The following is a 22,927-nucleotide window of genomic DNA, read 5'->3' as shown; positions in this document are numbered from 1 at the left end:
GATAAGCAGCGACGTCAAGATGAAACAACCCGTGCTAAATGAGGCTGTCAACAATGTGGCAAGTAACGGAAAATGCACAAGGTACAAAATACGGTCCACTGAAATGGACGACCCTATCATTTCACAAGATTCGCCTGCGCGAAACGCTGCTTGCGCAGCTGTTTTGCCAGGCGAAACCTAAAAAAGAAGCAAGTTAATGAGAGACAACAAAGCCACCAGTCTTGTTCAGAGAGCTTACAAAAATCCCACTCTGAACACTGATATTGTACAATCAAAAAAATGGTACTAGTCCTGCAGGACTAGTACCTTGAAAAATGTCCTCGACCTAACTGCAACCTACTTGACCTCAGTCTGTGAAAGCAGAGCAAATGTGACAAGATTTAAAGGCATCTTTATTGCTCATTAACTTTGTGAGCAATAAAAATGCCTTTAAAACTTGTTATCTTTTCACATTTGCTACGTTTTCACAGACAGAGGACAAAAGTTGGTTTGTTTTCCTACTCGCCAGAAAGGGCGAGTAGGAAAAAAAACAGCTCGACCTTGTTGAATTTAGCTCGACTATGCGAGCGGTCGAGTGGAATTTGAGCCCTCGAATCGCATCTTTTGACAAAAGAGAGCTAAAAGGTGTCTCCAGGCTAAGAACTAAAGACAAATCCCCTCCCCCCCCCCCCCCCACCCCCCACCATGCAAGGCTCCTCAGGGATTTAAATGTAATTTACTTATATACCGAAAAGGGGGAAAAACGTATCTCTAAGGTGGCCAATGAGCACAGTCTCACAGAGGCTTTGTACGCCACTCATGCAGCCGTCCTCTAACCTGAATATAATTACAGAATTATATACGAGTGAAAGTATTATTGGAGTAGTCACAGAAGTATTTTAATCAAGGAGGTGAATTTTTAATGAATTTAGGCACTTAGGTAATACATTTCTACAAACAGTGGCATTGCAAGATTCACCAAGGAGCGGTATATACTGCATAAATGAAACAATACTAGACTGTCGACAATTAAGTGATTTATGTGGAAGCAACTAAAAAGATAGACACCAAGAGCAGGGGAAAAAACAAACTTAAATACCAGAAATTATATTTATAAATATGAAGGAAATCAATGCTGTTAATTGCAGCTTTAAAAGATAACAGATTTGTTTCGAATTTAGAACAAACCTATCCTTCACAATAAACGCTCTGATTATGATTAGGGCTAACCGTTTTATGGTATTTATATTTTTGTCATTTCCGTCTGTATTTATTCATATTTATTTTTTTCAGATTCCACCTGTATTTATCCATATTTATTTTAGTTTTTTTTTTTAAATTAGGCTGAAATTTGTATATTTCTGCATTTATTAAACCAGTTAATGTGCACTTGCGCCTGACAGGTTTCAATGATATATACACAATCTGGTGTAAGAAAATATGTACATTTTAGCATCAAGGTTTTGCAAATCTACTGCTGTTTAAGGCTCTTTACTCAAATCCCTATATTTTTTAATCCCTTTGTCTGTCAATCAGCCCAGCTATTGGCCCAGCAGTCATGATAGCATTTAGTATCACTTAAAAACAACCCAATTTCCGTCAGGAAAATAAATGGTTTTCTGTCTGTATTTATCTGTAAAAAACAGGACACAGGGAGCCTTAATTATGATACCATATGATATAAACATTATGTGGTACAGCAACAAAAAGTAGCAAGTTTACATTTTTAGAAGCTCCTTGAGATAAAGTAATTATGTAAAGTCTGCATGCAACTCACCTCGGAATTGCTTCCAATTCTGTCGATCCGATGGATGATATCTATGTTAACATTTGCAAGTCGTTCAGAGAATGTGAGAAACTGGAAAATAAAATGAATTTATTAAACTCCTGTTGCAAAGACTTTTCAAGATTATTGCCATAATTAATTGCTGGAAATGCATAACTGTCTTCATATAACAAGGGTGGCTGCAAAGGCCAGTCCATCCCGTTTGATGCTCAACTACTCCCTCAGAACACACTACACTCAGGTGTTTTGGCAAGCCAACATTACTCTAGTCGATGTAAACCTACAGTGGATCATAGAAGAGCATAGTTTTCCAGATTTTAATAGCACATGATGCAAGTGTCTAAAGACACATTTTGTCTTCCATAAGGTGAACATTATATATACCAAACCACGCTTCCAGGTCAGCGAACATACTTTAAAGGCAAGAAAATACATCACAAAGAGTTATACATGTATAAGACTGAAAGTCAAAATGCACAGAAGATACGTACAAGTGGTGAGGGGGGGAGAGATGGAGGGCCCGAATAAGGATACAACTTAAGAATGCATGCAGTGTATCCAGTACTACATCACTTAATCATCAGATACCTACATTGTTACCCATTTGTGACCATCTGCATTGCCTTGTCGGCATTCAATACACGTTGTCTCAACTGATTTATTCTCATTACAATACTTTATATTTATTGTTAAAGTTTTATATTTAAATGATCAACAAACAATAAAATTATTTAATGGCACTGAGTTAACTTAATTGATACGTAACGAAAAAAATACCAAGGATGAACATAATGCACTTCAATGAGGAATACATTCTGGGATGAATTGGAAACATTATTTTAACAATATTGTTGACAGGCATATTAAATATACCACTCCCATTCCTCCCCAGTATTTAATCTCTAGACACTTATGTCTAGAGAGGAAATATATCCATTTAAGGAGTGGATGGTTCTTTATGTTTTAAGTAAGTAAGCACTAAAAGAGAATACGAGGTACTCTGTCTCAAGTCTACTACATTAAACCTTCTTCAAACATGGGCATCTTGAAAATTTGGAGTGTTTGATTTTAAGCTGTTAGTATCATAAGGTGTTAGTGTCATAGAGTGCATAAAACTGAAATTACTGTTTATTTACATATGAAAATCTATTGAAATCACAGCAGAAGGGTTAGCATTTATAATAAGTTTATGTTGTTAGCTGACTGATTTACAATACATACTTCATTTGATTCTTTCGGTCTAATAACTTATCGCTATCACCTGCACATCATGCTGTTCTGCATGAAATTGGGGAATATTCTTTGAAAAATATCTTGCTGTAACATTAAGGTATGAAGCAAATCATTAAAGTAGTATCATCTCAAGCTTAGGGATTGGGGAGAAGCATGTATACATCGCCAACCAGTTACTATCTTCATCTAGTCTCCGCTACCAAGATCATACCAAAGCACGGAGCACTTAGTATGCCCATGGCTTATTAGCCATCACCTATGATGGGTGTAGTTTAACACTCTCTCATTACTGAACTTGCATTGCACATGTCAGTGTACACTGTGATTGAGCATGTGCTGAATCACTGTAATAGTTATGAGGTTCTGAGATTCTTTACCCAAATCATCTATTCATCCATTCTCAGAATTTCTTATTCATCTCTTGCCTTACAAGGTTCTTCCTTAGAGCTTGTATGGTAGAGCATGTGCTCCATTTTCTTTGCATTGGGCATATTCTGTGTTGGGTTTTCTGTGGAACAAAACTGGTCTGGAGGAAACAGAGCCTTCTATTTAAAAAATGACACTCATGGCTAAACCACTCCAAGTATGACAGAACTGATTTGCTGTAGGGATAGATATCACATTCTTTGACTATCAATTTAACAAGTTTGAGGGCTTGGACGCCGAGGGTGATGGCGGCGGGAGCCCAGAGCTCCGTGCCTCTTCCCCTCATTCATCCTGATAAAGACGGCAGAGAGCCCACGTGAGCCCCGGCGCTGAAGGGGCACATCGCGGTGACTTGCGGGCGTGAAGGGAGCCGCTGCGAGGGCTGTTTCACCGAGTGCAGCCGCCGAACACCGGAGCGGCCGGAGCCGGAGGAAGGAGGCGCTCAAGATGGCGGCCGCGATGAGAAGCTGAGGGCGCTGAGACTGTACTGGCCGCCCACTGCAACGCGGCTCTGCGATCAGGCACGGCCGCCGCCACGAGGCATCTGGCGATAGACATCCCCGCGACCGGAGGGACCGGCGAACCTGGTGGCTGCCGCTGCCTTAGCGGGAGGAGCCGGCCATTGATGTGACGCAGGCGGCCGCACTGGAGAAGACGGTCGCCCGGATGCGCCTCTGTTAGCGGGAGAAAGGGGACGCAAACCGAGCCAGGAGCACCGGAATCTGTCCTGAGACCCCGGCGAGAAAGGAGGTGAGAGGAGGGGACCGCGCAGCAGGCCGGGTGAGGGAGGAAATCGAGCAGGAGGGGCAGACGCCCCCACCCCCCCCGCGGGCAGCGACCCACCGAAGGGGATAAGAGCCGCTCGGGGGACCGGGCGGTCAAGCCCAAGGAGGCCGCGGGAGGCGGCGGCGGCCTGCCAGAGAGCTGCGGACGGGCCCCGAATTTGCCTGGTGGCGGCTCCCTGGGGCGTAGAGGCACGCATTGAGAGCATAGCGGAGAGGGGTGAGCAGAGAGCGGCCCCCGAAGGCACGTGACGGAGAGGGCCGGTCGAGACTCCCAATATCCCCCCCAGAGGCCACAGCAACGAGCATGGGAGGGGCAGCGGCAGCCGCGCAACAGGACTGCACCACCGATTGAGGGCCTGTGGGACAGCGGAAGCCCAGGAGGGGCACCGGGCACTGAAGAGACGCCTGAGGCAGGGCCCTGAATACAATGGGGAAGCCGAGAGGCAAGGTGGAGGGGGCGGCGACCTCTGATGCAGCGGAGGTCGACCCTGCTGAGCCCACGGACCTGCAGCGGCTGCAGGATCGCATCTTGGAGGCCATAACGGCCACGCGTGACACGCTACACAACGACATTGCACAGGTAGCGTCGGGGCTGGGCCTGCTCCGGGCGGACCACGACAAGCTGAAGAACAGGGTCAAGGACAATGAGACCACGCTAAAGGACCTGGCGCCCGCTCAGAAAGTGTTGGAGAGCAAACTCACGGATGCCCTAGACCGCATTCAAGCCCTGAAGAGGCGAGCAGAAGATGCGGAAAATAGGAGCCGGCGCAGCAATGTCCGGATAGTAGGCGTGCCGGAGACTGAGGGGGAGAAGGATATCTTGATAATTGGCTGAGGACAGTGGTAGCACCGGAGGGGCTGTCGCCATTCTTCACATTGGAGCGAGCACATAGGGTCCCGTCTGGACCTCCTAAGCCGGGGCTGCCGCCCAGACCGATCATAGCCAAGCTACTACATTACAAGGACAGAGACCTGCTCTTGCAAAAAGCCTGGGACGCTGGCCCATTTCAGATTGCGAACAGTAAGGTCACGCCCTTTCCTGATTTCACCTTTGAAACGCAAAAGCAACGCGCCTCCTTCCTGACGATTAAAAGGGAATTGCGCACCGAGGGCATATCCTACTCCTTGCTCTTCCCGGCCAGGCTCCGGATAGTGGTGGATGACAAGACGCTCTTCTTCAGTGCGGCAGCGGACGCTTGGGACTGGTGGGAAACATACAAAGCAGGGACGGATGGAGCCAAGGTCCAAGAGGAAAGGGAAAATGAACGGGAGCGCTGGTCAGCAGGCCTACGGAAATCTAAGAGGCTGCGGAAACGGAAGCCGGGGTCGCGCAAGCCGACGGCCTCCCAAACTGAAGCTGAACGGAAGGCCGCGTTGCTGGAGGTGGAGAAGCTGGCGCCGGCTGGGGGCCCCGGCTCCAAACAAGGCACGGACACGGATGTTTCGGCCTCAGGGTCGGAATCGGACCTATCTGGAATCCATCATGCCAAGGGCCCATTGGTGATGCCACAGACGTCGGAGGAGATCCTGAATGTCTGATTTGCACACTGCAGGCGAGGGGTAACGATTGGGGCACTGGACGGGGGCTCATGACCTGGCAGACATGAGGGCTGGGGAAGGTCACTGGGCTCACAGCCAGATCCATTCATGGGGGATTGGGGAAGGGGCGGGCGGCGTAGCTCCCTTCTGGCCAAGGCCGCACTCCATAGGCCCTTAAGGCACCCACGGCTACGGCCGTGTAGCAGCAACCTGGGTCAATCAGGTGCGGGAGTTTGGATGGGAGCTGATATCTTGCTATTGGGGCCTGTTCTGGGGGGGAGGGGGGTGACACAGTTGGGGTTTGTTTGATCTCTTTACCACCATTGACCCTGGGTAAGCTGGGGGGTGGGCAGTTGGGAGGTTTGGTTTGTTTGGGGGGGGGGGGGGGGGGAGAAACCACCACCGACGAGGGGCTGGCACTGGAGGGAAGACATCGGTCTGACCAATGGGACAATGGCTAATGTGAACGTTTTGAACTGCATAACCTGGAACGTGAGGGGGCTACACACTATGCAGCGCAGACACAAAGTGCATGCCTTTTTATTGCGGAGGGGGGTGCATATTGCACTATTACAGGAAACGCATCTCACGAAGCAGCGCTGCAGAGGAGGTGGAGAGGCCAGCTCTTTCACACCTGGTATTCAGCCTATGCAGGGGAGTATTGATTTGGATCAGGGCAGGCACACCATTCCAACTCACACGCCAGCTGATAGACCAGGAGAGGAGGTATGTAGTGGTGGAGGGGAAGCTTAGGGGCAGAGACATTGTGCTGGCTAGTATATATGCCCCGAACATCGACCAACTGGCTTTCTTTGCGGAACTATCGGGGACACTGGCACACTCCCTAGCGGGCCCGATCCTACTGGGGGGGGGGGGACTTTAACTCCATAGCGGACGCTACCCTGGATCGATCCCACCCCCCACTGAAGGACTCCCCGGTACACCGACTGACTAGGGGTAGACGGGAGTGGCAGGAGAGTTGGGAACTGACGGACGTGTGGAGGGCGCAGCACCCGACTGACCGGGATTTCTCCTTTTTCTCTGGGCTCCACGACCTGCATGTCCAATTGGATGCGGTGCTGTGTTCTCGGAGTGTATTGCCGGCCGTTACTGGGTCGGAGTACCTATCGAGAACGATCTTGGACCACAACCCACTCTTGGTTCGGCTGGCCTGGGTGGCTGAGGCGCCCAGGGTGCCGACCTGGAAACTTAGACCAGAAACTCTGGAGGACCCCCTACTTGGTGCGGCCCTGGAGGAGGGGATGTCCCAGTACTTCGCGGAGAATGAGGGGTCGGCGGCCTCTAGAGCTACGGAATGGGATGCCTTTAAAGTAGTGATGAGGGGCCTCTGTATCACGAAGTACGTAGGCACGAGGAAGGTGTTGTTGGGCGATCTGGATAGGGCAGATGCCAGACTTAGGGAGGCAGAGAGGAGGCAGCCTGGCCGTCCGGATCTCCAGGAGGCGGTCGGCTCGGCTAGGGAGGCGGTGGCGGCCGAGGTGGAGAGGCTTCGCGCTTTTGACTATAGACGGTTCATGCTGCGATCCCACGTAGAAGGAGATAAATCAGGCACCCTACTAGCATGGCTCTCGAACCCCACTAAACGCTGCTCTCCCATACTACATAAACAGGATGAGGCTGGCCTCATGCGTTACACTCAATCAGACATAGTAGATGGTTTCCAGAAGTATTATGAGGGCCTATATAAAAGTGCCCCAGGTGACCGGGGGGGGGGGGGGGGGGGAGCGGCTGAGGCCTTTTTGGACGGCTTAACCCTGCCGCAGCTGGAGGAGGAGCAGGCGAAGGAGCTGGGGTCGGACATTGAACTGGGTGAGATTAGGAGGGCAGTGAAGAAAATGGCTTGCAATAAGTCGCCGGGGATAGACGGGCTGCCCATCGAATTCTATAGTAAGTATTTGGATATTTTAGCGCCGCGGCTCCAAATAGTTTACAAGGAGGCCAGGAAAGCTGGCCGCCTACCTCAGTCTATGCGTGAAGCAATAGTGGTGCCGCTCCTGAAACCGGGCAGGGAAGGCAGCAGCCCCGCGTCTTACCGGCCGCTCTCTATGCTCACCACCGACTATAAAATCTTGAGCCCCATTCTGGCGGCGAGGCTCTTGCCACACATGTCGGGACTGATACACGAAGACCAGAACGGGTTCATACCGGCCCGCAACACCACGATTAACATTAGGCGACTTCTCCGCCTCATGGATGGTCTGGGTGTGGAGGACGGGACGGCGCTGGTCCTTTCTGTCGACATCGAAAAAGCATTTGACAGTCTAGAGTGGGACTATCTATACACGGTTATGGAACGTTTCGGTCTAGGTGCCGGCTACATTCAGTGGACGCGGGTTCTTTACGCGGAGGCAGTGGCAAGAGTGAGAATCGGGACAACGGTATCCCACCGATATCCAGTGGAAAGGGGCACCCGACAGGGTTGCTCCCTGTCCCCACTTTTGTTTGCGCTAGCAATTGAGCACCTAGCGGCTGAAGCCCGAACGGGACGGCACTTCGCTGGGGTGCGAGCCAGGGATGGGCAGCAGTTCATCTCACTGTACGCCGACGACTTGCTGCTCTTCCTGAACAACGAGGTCGCGGAGTTAGAGGGTGCAGAAGCACTGCTAGAGCGGTTTGGAGCACTATCGGGGTTGGAGGTTAACTGGACCAAGACGAGCCTGTTTCCGCTGCGAGAGGGCACTGCTCGGCCGCACCACCGGCCGTCGATAGCCTGGGAACCCACCTGCATTAAATACCTTACCGCGACTGTTGTACTACTTCCGCACGCTCCCAGTATGGATACCTAGCTCCTTATTCCGGCAGCTCAGGTCCCAGATAACAGCGTTTCTTTGGGGAGCTGGACGATGCAGGGTGGCGCTGGCAACGCTTACCGCCCGAAAGACGAGGGGGGACTCGCGGTGCCGGACTACGAGCTTTACTATCTAGCTGCCCAACTACAGGTCTTCACGCAGGAGGTAACGCGAGTATACAGGGGCCCGGAAGACGGAAGGCTGAAGGGCACGCCCCGCCACATTTTGGCCTATATCACCCTACAACAGCGGATTGACGGTCGAGACTTGTCGCTAGAACAACGCACGTATCGTCAGTGCTGGAACCGAGCGCAGAAGCGGGCGGGAATTCGACGCCCGTACGCCCCCGAGATCCCGCTGGGCATGCGGACGGCGTTGCCGCATGGAGGCGACTGGTCGCACCTACAGCGATGGGAAGACGCGGGCGTGCAAGTTGTCGGAGACCTTTACGAAAATGGAACGCTACTCCAGTTCCAAGAACTGCTGGAACGCTTCGACCTTCCGAGGGGGGTGATATCTTCTCCACGCGGCGGTGAGTGGAGCAATCCAGACACACTGGGGAACAGGGCTGGCGGAACCCGAGACGGCTGCGGCATGCCAATACACTATGATGGCAGCGGGTACAATCAAGGCAGTGACGTGCCTTTACAATAGGTGATCTGGTGAAGAATTGGCTTGGTAGTTTAGTCTGCCCTGTTCCCATGTTGCACTGGGCCAGGGACAGACTGATTTGCATATAGCCAGGTTCTGAGCTGGGATGGGGCAGTGAGATAAATAACGGTGATGGATCAAGCCCTGATCTTTGGACTGGGTAAGAGTGGTCTGCTTAACTCAGACACTCTGTTCATCACCACCCCCTTTTCTAAATCGTTTTTGGCCACTATAGGTGTGGCAGGGTATACTCAGACATGAGTCCCTTTCTCACTGCTCCATCAGGATTCAAGCAAGCCGGGCCGAAGAAGGCTGAAATGCCAGAAACCGGTCCCCGGTAGCTTGTCTCCTTTCTGGTGAAGAATTGGCTTGGTAGTTTAGTCTGCCCTGTTCCCATGATGCACTGGGCCAGGGACAGACTGATTTGCATATAGCCAGGTTCTGAGCTGGGATGGGGCAGTGAGATAAATAACGGTGATGGATCAAGCCCTGATCTTTGGACTGGGTAAGAGTGGTCTGCTTAACTCAGACACTCTGTTCATCACCACCCCCTTTTCTAAATCGTTTTTGGCCACTATAAGTGTGGCAGGGTATACTCAGACATGAGTCCCTTTCTCACTGCTCCATCAGGATTCAAGCAAGCCGGGCCGAAGAAGGCTGAAATGCCAGAAACCGGTCCCCGGTAGCTTGTCTCCTTTCTGGTGAAGAATTGGCTTGGTAGTTTAGTCTGCCCTGTTCCCATGATGCACTGGGCCAGGGACAGACTGATTTGCATATAGCCAGGTTCTGAGCTGGGATGGGGCAGTGAGATAAATAACGGTGATGGATCAAGCCCTGATCTTTGGACTGGGTAAGAGTGGTCTGCTTAACTCAGACACTCTGTTCATCACCACCCCCTTTTCTAAATCGTTTTTGGCCACTATAGGTGTGGCAGGGTATACTCAGACATGAGTCCCTTTCTCACTGCTCCATCAGGATTCAAGCAAGCCGGGCCGAAGAAGGCTGAAATGGCAGAAACCGGTCCCCGGTAGCTTGTCTCCTTTCTGGTGAAGAATTGGCTTGGTAGTTTAGTCTGCCCTGTTCCCATGATGCACTGGGCCAGGGACAGACTGATTTGCATATAGCCAGGTTCTGAGCTGGGATGGGGCGGTGAGATAAATAACGGTGATGGATCAAGCCCTGATCTTTGGACTGGGTAAGAGTGGTCTGCTTAACTCAGACACTCTGTTCATTACCACCCCCCCACCCCCTTTTCTAAATCGTTTACAATAGGATGGTGCGTGAAAATCTCCCACCCCTTGCGTCGTTGAAGGCCAAGTGGGAAGCTGACCTAGGTAAAGATATCCCTGACATGACGTGGGCACAGCTCGTGCGTCGGGCCCGCAATAGTACGAGAAACGCTAGGTTTCAGATTATCCACTACTATATACTACATAGGGCATATATGACCCCGGGGAGGATTAAGAGGTACTTTGGAGCGGTGGAGGCGACATGCCCTCGCTGTCTGGAGGAGGGGGCTGAACTGGTGCACATGCTATGGGCCTGCCCGGCCCTTCGGGACTATTGGCAGGCTATAGGGGAGACTCTGAACGAGGTGACTGACAGAACCGTAGATTTCGGCCCGGCGGAGTGTATACTGCACTGGTTCCCTCACACCCCCAAAAACAAACTCACGAGCAAATTCATTGATATGGGGTTGATAGTGGCTAAGCGGGAGATAACCAGACACTGGAAGGCGAGGGCGGGCCCGACCCCTAGACGGTGGCTCAACGAATTCTTTAAATGGGCGACCTTCGACAGCACACACAGGTACCAGCTAGCGAGCAGGACTCCTAACCCGGGGGCGACTGAGGCAGCAACAGCGCGGGAGATGATGGTACAGGCCCTCAGAGATAGTGGGGAGGACGAGGAGGAAGAGACCCCCGGCGCGGGCAGGGAAGGTAGGATAAGCTGAACAACCGACAGATAATCATGGGCTATTGGAGACCAAGGAACATGCCCTTGATGGGCAGGAACGGACATTGCTGGAGGCCTTCGGGCAGGTGGTGGGGGGGAGGGGGGGGCAGGGGAGTTCTCTAGTTTGAGGGGGGAGGGGACGGGGTTATTTGCACCAGCTAGGTGAGGGATAAAAGTAGTCATGCACACACTTCTGCGGCACGGTACTCCTGCAACACTAGCATCTGGCATGGAGAGGCTGAGAACTTATTGCCGCCCAACCCCCAGGTTGTGGGCTTACAGGCTGTGTATGACGGGGCAAGAAATGATACGCAACGGCTCCCTGATTACTGCGATATATGTATGTGCTTTGGCCTGATCTATGTAGGACTACAATAAAAATTACTTTAAAAAAAAAAATCAATTTAACAAGTTTGATGCTGCATGCAGTAAGAGGGAGGATGAAGTGCCCACTGGCCTGTGCTGACAAAAAAGTAAGGAACTTGACACTGGCAGCCCCCTTTAGTTGGACTCGAGAAATGGCAAGCTGCAGCACTGATTAGGGATCTGTGTCCCTACAAGAGAAGCCCAGGACCATGTATTGCATTGCTTGACATACAGCTGCACCTGGACTTTCCTTCAGCATGGATCCAAGTACATACTCATGAACTCCTGAATGCAGAGACCTGACACTTTATGTAGCGCAGCCCTGAAAACTCCTATCACAAGCTCACTCTTTGAGCTCAAGTTTAAAGAGCATCTGCAGAAAAAAATTCAAGGACCAGACCCTCTAGGTAAATGTACTATTTTTAGGAGCTTTGCATATGCTGTTTGGTGCATATCTTAGGCAGTTGACATGCTGGTGCTATTTGAGTGGGGGCGATCATTTTCTTGTTGCCCTTACCTGCTGCCTGTCCCTCCTAACTGCTGCTGGGGGTGATTTAGCTCCGCCATAGGATTGGTGGAGCTCCACCAAACTGCCGCCATTTCCGAAGCCTGAGGGGACCGGGAACCACATTCCCCAGAGTGCCTAGGGGTCGCGGAAGCAAGCTGTCACAGTAAGCGCCTGGAGGCGCTTAAAACAACGAGGCGCCTACCACGGCGCAGGACGATCATTTTCTTGTTGCCCTTACCTGCTGCCTGTTCCTCCAACTGCTGCTGGGGGTGATTTAGCTCCGCCATAGGATTGGTGGAGCCCCGCCGAACTGCCGCCATTTCCGCCGCCTGAGGGGACCGGGAACCACATTCCTCAGAGTGCCTAGGGGTCGCGGAAGCAAACTGTCACAGTAAGCACCTGGAGGCGCTTAAAACAATGAGGAGCCTCCCGCGGGACGCGCTTGGGCGTGCCCGGGCCAAGGGCGGGCCCGTCCGCGCCCGTCATAGCCTGGCAGAGACTGGACTGGGCCACGTATCTGGCATTTGGACTCTGGTAGCTGGGCTATTAACACTTTGTTAAGCCTTGTGCACTAGAGAATTTGAATTTTACTTCCACCGTTATAAACATTTATGTTGGTTTGTTTATCATTCCCACTGTATTTTTGATTTTTTCCTGGGCTGAAAGGGAGGCACCACGAGTAAACGCAAAGGGCCAGCTGCCACCCTAGATGCACTTATTATTAGGGCAGAATCTCTGTTAAATCACGAAATTCAAATTGCTGAAAGGAGATTGTCCCTTGAACCAGCGCTTACACAAAAGGTGCTCACCTAGGCTCTCTGGTACACCTCACATCTCCCCATTGGTATCCCAAGATGCAGAGACGGTGGATGGACTGGCATTTAATACTTCTAACCGGTCCAATTCCACAGGGGTTGATGATATAACTAGTCCACCAATGGGTACGAGACGAAGGAACCAGAATTTGGCAATAATAAAAAACAGATGCTAAGGGTGTAAAAAAGAAAGCTTCAGCCCCTAGGAAGGCTAGGACTAGGGTAACCGTGGGTTTGGCACAAGGAGGGAAATTAAAATCTAATATGGAACCCACGAAAATTCTTACAAAGAGTGTATCAACTCAGACAGAGTCATTTAGCGAACATAATCATTCCCTTTATCCAGGGGACCTCGATATAATTATGAAGAGATCTTTAGACTCTGCCAAGGATGGCATGCTATCTGATTTAGTGGACCATATTAGCAAGATCTTAAAACTGCTTCAAGTAAAGTTGGATCTATTGGAAAATTTTATGGGACGACTGAGCTTGGGTAGCTATTCGTCTAGTGCCTGTATTCCAAGAGGAGGGGGGGGGGGGGGAGATCCAGCAAATCCCAGTATACAATCAGTGAGCAGATCTATTCCATTGGAACCAGTGATAATTATATGTCATGATCACGACAGGAAAGGACCTAGTTCACATGATAAGCCAAAAATAGACAACAGGGTAGTAACAATGAGGACAGAGGCAGAAGCTAGTAGCATGATAAATCAGGAAGCAGGAGGAAAAACACATTCGCACCCAGCATGTGATAGACGTGGGGGTCAGGTAGAAAAATCACTGGTATATAGCCCGAAAGGTACAGACTTAATCCCCAGTGAAGATGTTTTAAAGCTGCCACCTGCATCATGCCCTTATACGTTGATTGTAGCAGGTGTTCCGGTCCTTAGGAGGGGCCAGAAAGAGAACTGGACACATTTGAAAAATAAGGTGGTGAACTGGTTAGCAAAGTATAGGCATTTTAATTCAATGAGAGGAGCTGACATTCTGATGGTTCGTAGGGTAGGGTAGGTGGGAGAATCACGGAAGAATATAAGCGGGGATTGTGTGGTAGTGAATTTTAGGCAGCCACATATGATTAGGGCCATCTTGGCCACCAAAGAGGTGACTGACCTGGGGGAATACCAGCATTAGTGTTTTACCATTGGGCAATTTTTTTAGACCGACAGATAGCGGACATATTGGCAATGCAGACCCAAAGATAGCACTGACCAACTGTTTTGAAGCCTTATCAACTCTTGAGGAATTGGACTGACTCATAGAGTCTCTTTACCCAGGGCCGGAAGTACAAATAGGGCATAGGGAAGACGACTACTTAGAAGAAAGTTCTGCACCAGATTCACGAATAGCGGTGGAGCCTCAATCATATGGGCACAGTGAATCTAGAGGCAAAGTATTACCTCTGCCGACAGTAGAAGATCTGAGTGACCAATTAGATGTAAAAATTGATGGTGTTTTATCGCATACAATAGATAGTAGCGTCCAAACTACAAATATTGAGAACTTGGGGCGGAATTTTTCGTGTCCTAGGAACCTTGGAAGTCTACCTAACCAGTATGGTGTATCTTGGACTATTGCAGGTCTAAAGCGGAATATGTTGGATCCAATATGGAATGAATATATAGAGGCTAGCGATGTGATACTTCTGCAGGAGACCTGGCTCATAGACGTACCCAACAGATTTGGCTTTAAAACATTTGGGGTGGAGGCGAGACCCTCAGTTAGGGGAAGACCGTCGGGAGGGCTAGTGATATGGATTCGGGTCTCCTTAGAAATCACTATCTCATCCCTGGATGCATCATCTCCAGACATACTGGGCCTCAAATTGAAGGGTAAAGATGGCGGGCTGGTATACCTATTTAACATCTATAACAGACCCGGCCCCGCACATCAGGAGTCAGAAGTAATAAGCCAGTTGGACTCCACACTTGACTCACTGGGGCATAGTTTACAAAAAAAGGGGTGACCCGGTGTCCCTCAGAACCTGGGTATATAACAGTTCAACAAAAATTGGTTCTGTTGGGTAAGACAAGTTATTTGAACAATGCTCATAGATGCAAGTAAACACAAATCAGCTCTCTGATAAAAGGAATAGTGTTTCGTGAGATATCAATTGCTCAAAACACGGAGGAACGCAGTTATCTGTTCAAAAGTCTTTGTATTATACAAATTAATACAGGTTAGCTTCTTTGCAAAACTGAATGACTTCATTTGTAAATTAATTCATAAATACATAGCAAGACCGTGATAAACAATTTTGTGACTTTTTGTGAATGGGTGCTCAGTGAACAAGATAATATGTACAGTGCGGGAAATAAATCTATACAGATGTATATACAGGTAGGATTGGGGCTTGGTCAGATGATGGTTTGATCTCAACCAAGGATTCCTTTGGTTACTGTGGGAATCCTGGTGATTCTGAACCTATTGATTCGTCGACGTTTCGACCCTGGTGTGCCCCTGTAGGTGGTCACGGCGGGTCTTTCTCAAGACAGAGGGGAAGAGGAACGGTTTGACAATCAAAGCAATCCTTGGATTGATCTAGATTGGCCCAATGGCCTCTCGCATCTATCGCGTTTGTCTTGGAATCGAATATCACTCACTGGTGTCTGAAACCGCGGTTTGAGACACCAGTGAGTGATATTCGATTTTACCACGTTATAATTCGGCTTAAGAAAATAGGATTACCACACTATTGGGATGCACCCTCCGATTTGATTATGGCATGTAGTAAGGTTGTTAAGTTAGCCTTCTGGAATTATTTGAGCAGCATTCTGCAACATGACTCTAGTTTAGGACCCTTGACTACATCATTCCTCTTGCTTAAAGATATACCCCAATTTGAACCATTGATGGATGAGATATGCCCACAAATTGCCAAATCACTGTACCTGAAATATAGATATGGTGTTTTACAAACAAATGATAAGAAATCAAAATGGGCTATCAAACCTCTCTGCATTCCCTTAGAAATAAGGCACTGCAGAGAGGCAGAACGTCTATTGAAGTCTGATACACAAAAAACCACCAGATGTGAGGTATCTAGATTTCTCACCGGTGTGATGGTCATTAAAGCCAAAAAAAGGGGTTGAAATTGTGATATTTTCTATCTTTCTGCATTGATGACATAGGCTATTTTTTTAATAACTCTTTCAACTGTGTAACTTAGCAATGAATTTTGTCAAATATTTAATCATGTGGGTCAATTAGACAATTTTTTTTATTGTTAATTATTAGCCATGTGGTGGGTGTCTCAGATTTTATATATAAATTCCCACCCTAGATTTTATCTATTTAAGCATTTTAGAATAGTTATTGTATTATAATTTTCTGTTTTAATTGTAATATAGGACGAATTTTGGTAAATCGTGCTGTTATCCGCCCAGTACACCTTGACAATGAATGCTATCACTAATTCAGAATGGAAATTTGTTATATTGTATTTTATGTACTTTTATGGTCTAAAACAGGCCGAAATAAAGTTAAAATTGAGTGGTGTAAAGTAAATGTATAGGTATTGTGGCAATACTGCTGTTCATTCACTCGCTTTTAAAGTGCACATATAACCCTAAACATGCAGTTCACATTTCTCTGTGTTCAAGATTCCCTATGTTGTGTACATGCACGTTTTGTAGAAGAGAACACTAACTGCTTTAGTGTGACATTCTGCCTTCAGTGAAGATGGTGCTCACATCCGGTACAGCTCTGTGTCCCAATGGCATCAACACTTTGCACTCTTTGCAAACTGTTGTCTTTGCTTAACCCACACCTGCTACACTTCTGTGCTATTGGTCACCCTTTCAGGATGCATGACTGTAGTGCAGTTCCTATATTCCCAATAGGCTCTGCGCATTGGAATAATATAAACAGCAGTGTAGACGTAGGACTGAGGTCGACTAGGTCTCTACTGACTATATTAGACTTAATTAGTTTCGCCAGCTAGCTTAGAGGTCACTAGAAACTTTCTCGAATGTTCAGGAAAGAGTTAACTCTACGGATTAGACAAGAAGGGATTAGCTTCTGACAACCGTACAAACATGACAACTTTGCTCCCTCAGAATAGAGTGTATCTCTAGAGTTGTGTGAAAACAATAGGCAGCTATTTCACTCAGTCAATCGTGCATACTTAGTTTCACCAGAGGGCAGAGAAATAGAGAGACGGGCGTTTTCAATAAAAAGGTGTTATTTTATTGAGCAGTCTTCTTTCTCATGCAAGAGAAATGAATTGCCACAATTGCAATACTTATTATGAAGTAAAGTGCGTACAGTAAAAGTAGTATTATGAAATAATACTGTAAAAGCATAGATATGGTTTCTTAGCCATATGATACTTTAAAATAGATAAAATATATATACATACATAAAACCATTGACTAACGTACTCAACTGGTGCTTCTAACTACGCCTACCCCGATGTACCTGACCTAAGCCTAATACTTGGGAAGGAGTAAGTAAGTATCAGTTTAAGTTAAGTTAGTTAAGATTGTTTTTGCCAAGGATCTGAATCAAGAATTCTCTTTAAGGGTTTAGTCAGCTCCGTACCTTAGTAATAGAATGTGGGAGGTCTGGTATCTCTTTCTTCAGGACTCGATCTTCCAGCCACCCGCAAGGGTGACTCGGGAACACCGGAGCTGGATTTTCTCTGTGTGAGAAAAAGTAGCTTCTCCAGCGCGTCAAAGGGGTGGGGCGGCTTCCGTGGGCACTCGCATCAGCTGGGCTCTCGGGCAAGTAGATAGCCGCTCTGCTCCAAACCACCGTGTGTTTGCTTAAGGCAACTGTTGGTATTTTATACCTGAAAGGTGCCAGGTTTGACGTAAGGTTGGACATAAGACGTCACTAAGAACTAACAGTTCTTGCTGGACTCCAGGAGTTCTTGTTCAAATCAAAACAAAAGCAGGGGGGGAATTTCCCGGGCTGCTGGAGGCTTGGTTTGTTTAAAGAACGCGCTGTGCTTTCTAGGAGTCGATTGGAGTAGCCGTGCTGTGCTTTGGACTGCATGGGCTATTACTGAATATGGATATGATTCTTATGCCTTTGTTAGGATAATATTGATTATAACCGCACAAGGGCATGAATCGGGAATATCGAATTAGGGTCCTAGATAGAAATACAACACCCACTCCACGGATTAATGTCCATCATTATTAAAAAAACTAAGCAATAATAAACATGTAACAATGCATGTGTTTTTTCCAACCCACCCCAAAATACATATTTCGCATTTGAAATGGTATATGGTAAATACACGAAAATGAGTATTGGTACTGTACGCTTTTCAAGCAGTGTCATCATTCATTAAAATGCATATATATATTAGCTGAATGATTTGCGAAAATTACACATGAAATGGCTCTGAATATAGAAAAGGTTGAGACGATTCCATCACATATTTATACAAAATGCTGTATGTGCTAGAGGCTGAGGTAAAATATTGTCTCTAGTATCCTAAAAATAGAAGCTCTGATCTCTAAGAATAGTTCTACTTTACGGAGAGTACCATGTGCCAAAAAAGTAAATATTTTGGAAATGGAAAAAATAATTTCGCTTTCAGGGGAAAAAATAGTTCCAATTGTTTTCAGTAGCTCTGTTTATCAAAACTGAAGGCCAAATTCAAAGTTCAGGGAACGCTCTGTGATCATTGTTTTTTAAGAATTATTCTCGTTGACTGGGGAGAATAATCATATCAGACAGACTTGCAAAAAAATGGTCTACAACATCAGGTGAAAGTTCGACCAAGTTCGAAAATGCTGCGACTGTGCAGTTTGGAGCGTGATTGCCATCATCGATGTTTGGATCACCAATGCTCACAGAAGGTTGTACCTGTATGGTGCTGCTTTCCTCTCGTACCTAACCGCAACCTACTCGTAGTGGTGAAGTCTCAACGAATGCCGTCATCAGAATAGATAGCCGCTGGGGACAACACGATGCACGAGTCCTTACCGGACCTAGCAAAGTATCGATATCCTTTGGTACTGCGGATGGTAGTGTAAGACACGCATTCTTCTCCGCATAGCAAACATCGAAGCACAGGTAAGATGCAATCCTGCCAGATTGGTCTGAATGAAAGAAACCAGGTTGTACTTCGATCTCTTAGCCGGGCCAATCCGAGGACCTTAGTGATACGGTCTCGGTAACGTATTGCTAGGATCGTTTCTTCCATCGTTGCTAGAGTCTTGTCTGTGGATTGGCTTGCCATATCGGAGCAGAAGGAACAAAAATAAAATTCCTGCCACGAGTCCCAAGATTAAGGGTAGGCCGCCAAAGACCGAATGGGCAAAATTCGGGAAGATGCCCAGAACTGTTTCAAAGGGTGCTAACAGTCCCGGAAAAACTGTCTTAAAATACATGTGCGATGCCACTGGTATCAGACATGTTTAAGATTTGGCTTAACATTTCTGCGAAATGTGCGGGGCAATTTGTCGATAAAAGAGAATGTATCTCTGCCAATGTCCTTGCCATTTGCAAATCATACGTTTCTTTGGATGACGTTAGAGGCACAGTTGTCTGTAAAAGAATAGACTTCATTCTGCTTAAAGTATCAATTCGAATAGAAGAGATATTCAACGAAGGCCATAACGCAGCCCCCATATCTGGATTGCTGTGTGGATACAATACTTGCATACAGCAAACGACCCTGGAAGATACAGTCACGAGTTAAGCTTTCCCTGGCACCATCCCACAACAGCTGTGGTCACTTATTAAAATGTAACTCCCGTTATAAGCTGTTTAAAAAATGGCTCTACCTGTTTTGCAGGCGTGCCATGCAGGTGACATGAAAGGTTAAATGAAGACCCTTTGCAGGCTCCATGCAAGTTAATACCTTGACACAGAAGTGTACCGCTTAGTGATTTTTTACATTTGTTACCACTAAGGAATACATCCTTTTCCCTTCACTATAACATCTGTGTGTATAGGGTAAATCCCATATTGATTTGATGTATTCTTTACCCAACTTTTCATACTGGCCTGCAGGTATATTCTCTTGGCAGTATTTAAACTGGAAAGTTGTTATCGGAATTGAAATTGTTCCGTGTATTATCCATTCAATGACAGGTCTCTCTGACATTGTCAATGGTAATCTCTCAAGTTTTTCAATGCTCAGAATCATATAATCTGCTCCTTTTTGTGCCAAACTGATTTGTTTATCAGTAAGGTTAAAGATACCGAATAATGACGTTGTGTTGATTAAACGCCATGGTAAGTAGCCTGAACGCAGATTTTGCAACGTCCAACCAAGCTGTAATATAGAACGTAATTGAGACTGTCCATGTTGTAACATTAGTAAGTCCTGTTCTATTATATCAATAGCAGATGATACAATGCTGTCCAATGAATATATTCTGGAGGACAGAGTCGTTAACCCATTGTCCACTACAGAAGGTGATTTTTCCAAATTAATACAATCAATTTCTCGTATTGTTTCAATTTGCATTACTTTCCAAGCTTCGTTGTATGCAGCGTATATACCGGCCGCTATGAAACGTTTTGGACGCTGTTTAAGTGGTCCCATTATGAAATCACGCAAGTCAGCACCGTCTTTAAGTAAAGTCAAGTGTTGCTTAATTTCTGCCAGTGTGGATTTCTGTAGCCACTCAAGGCATAGTTTCCCTACACTGTATGTTGTAACTATCCCTGGATGTTGTCTCTGGGAGTATCTTGGGTCTGGCCTGGTCATTTTGAACCCCTGTCTTTTGTTCAGGAATCTATCTTGACAGTTATTTGTGTCTGTTGGCCATATCAACCACTTTTTCCAATCAGGAAGTGTTCTGTTTTGGTGAAAAATATGGGATATGTCTATCTCCACATCTGTAGTGCTATCACTATCAGTTATGGGTTTCGGAATAGACGGTGTATTTAAGTCTTTTATCTTAGCTAAGCCAAGAAGTTTGTTGAATTGTGTCATTCAAAAATATCATTTGTTCTGAGATCATGCAGGCCCTAAATAATGCTTCTAGGCCCTGTACTTGCCATTCTTTGGTACCCCAGATCATTTTTGTTTCAATGTTGTTTTTCCAAAATTCAAAACCAAATGTAGACATTTTGTCATAAAAATTTTCAGATAAATCTATTTAGTATTTGTCAACATTGTTTTCATTCCTGTCCTATTTAACATTTTAAAATAAAACGTTTTTGGATCACTGTTGTTAAACCCTGAGAAGTACTGGAATTTCTCATAAAATGTTTGCGAGCTGCCTTTTGGCGGTGTTGGACAGTGTTCACATTGGTTATAAGATAAAACATTTCTAGGCTGTGCCGTTTTATGCAAATAGTTATCACCAAAGTGGTTATAACAGTATAATTCTTCATAATTCGATGAACCCTGTAAGTAATCATGTTCAGTAAATTTGGCTGACATTACTAAATCTGACATCATATTATTAATGTTTTCAAAGTCCCAATCATCAGAGAAAGTACTTGGTGTCACAAAGTCACTTAATGAAACCTTGAACTGGTGTGGATATTTCAAGAGTTCAACCGGGCCAAAAATGTCATAATCAGTTCTGTCCCATGCTACCCCACAGGGTATTAGTTTGGCTGAGATGTTTACTGATGACAGTTCTCTTTTCTCGATGTGGGAGGATGTGTGAGGCTTTAGGACCAAGTTGATGTTCTGACTTGCTGTGTCCATTGTACTATATTTTCCATCAATGAATTTTCCCAAACATAGAACCATGATGAGCCAAAGCAGGAGAGTAAGTACACCTAACACAATCCAAAATTCAATCCATGGTGAAATCAGATATGTTTCTTTTAGTTCGAGAGAAAGTTCAATTATTTTGTCTTTGAAAGTTTTTGTTGCCGGCGTTTCTTCATGCTCACTTGCATCTTCTGAGAAGTCGAAGTTGACGAAGTAGCCAGATGCAGTTCTGTCAATTGTTGGGATTTTTTCCGGATTTTCATTTGCTTTTGCATTTTTTTTTGTTTCATTAGAATAGTCCGAGGCTACATCATTGTAGATTGGTGTTTCTTGACGAACTGTTGCAATTTGGGTTTCAAGAGGCACAAGTTCCATGGCATTATTGCATAGTCCTTTTTTATTCACTGCAGGTTTATCAAAATTGATTAGTCTCTCAGCATGAGCCTCTTGGATTGTAGCAAATTTCGGTATCCTGCTATTTCTTGGGAGTCCACTGGGCCTAGTACTTATTATTGGCCACATGATTGTGTTTTTACCAGGTCGATGGATACAACTCTGTTCTCCTTTTTACCAGCAAGGGGCGGTAGTACAACTGATCTCGTTCCGCTGATGGCTAAGACAGGTACAGCTTTTCTGTAAAAAGGCCCGAATTCCTTCTTCACCGCGATTTTCTCTCTGACCAGATCCCCAATCTTTGGAATCCAGACAGGTCTTGCTGGGACAGGTGGTTTTTTAGGCCGAGCTGAGGTGCGCATGCTTAGCATGCGTCTCGCTCGACAACTATTGTTTTCAGTTTCCTGGGAATCTGAGACAGCGTTCGGCCACGTGCTTCTGCTGTCTCAGATTTGTCCGTGTGAGCGCGCTTTCGTATCTGGCTGCTGGCAGCTTGCTGGAGACAGCCACACTCCTGCATGCACACACACACACACACTAGCCACACTCACGCATGCACACACAAACACGCAGGCACACACACACAACCCTCCCCCGCGCGCGCGCCGCGCCAAGTAGGCAGTAGTTACTTTATGAAATCGCCCAGGAAGACGGAGCTCGCCAATTCATTTTTTAATTAAAACAGTTTTGTTTTGCAGCGGTATATCACGCTTGGTCTGCATGGCGGGCGCACGCATTTCTATTTTTTGTTTCACAATGTTACACATTCCATTGGCCCCCGTACAATTCCCGGCCAGTCGGTGGACATACCTGTGGGCAATGGGGCTTCGCCTCTGCACGCCCGCTATGGTGTTTCTTGGTCTTGACTGTCGAAGTGGTGCTCCCAAAATGGGGTCTCTGATTCCGTGGACAGCCCGGCAGCAGCACTACACAGCAATGCGGTCTGCATCCTGTTCTGGGACCCAGGAACTACATTTCCCATGGGGCATAGTGGAAGTGACCGCGATTTGCCGAGGTCACATGGGAATCAACCCGGATG

The 22,927-nt window shown here is 46.9% G+C and overlaps 1 protein-coding gene across 1 annotated transcript in view; it reads right to left on the bottom strand.

Moving 5' to 3' along the window:
* The window catches only part of UTP20 (UTP20 small subunit processome component), a 1,022,377-nt gene that overhangs the window by 982,344 nt on the left and 17,106 nt on the right, over positions 1-22,927 (bottom strand). Inside the window, exon 2 of the mRNA XM_086919130.1 lies at positions 1,757-1,837. Coding sequence (XP_086775256.1) covers positions 1,757-1,837 — 81 coding nt within the window. The remainder of the gene's footprint in view (positions 1-1,756; positions 1,838-22,927) is intronic.

This window comes from Lissotriton vulgaris, chromosome 1_1 (assembly GCF_964263255.1).
Source record: "Lissotriton vulgaris chromosome 1_1, aLisVul1.2, whole genome shotgun sequence".
Lineage (NCBI taxonomy): Eukaryota > Metazoa > Chordata > Amphibia > Caudata > Salamandridae > Lissotriton > Lissotriton vulgaris.
This window is presented reverse-complemented; position numbering and strand designations above follow the sequence as displayed.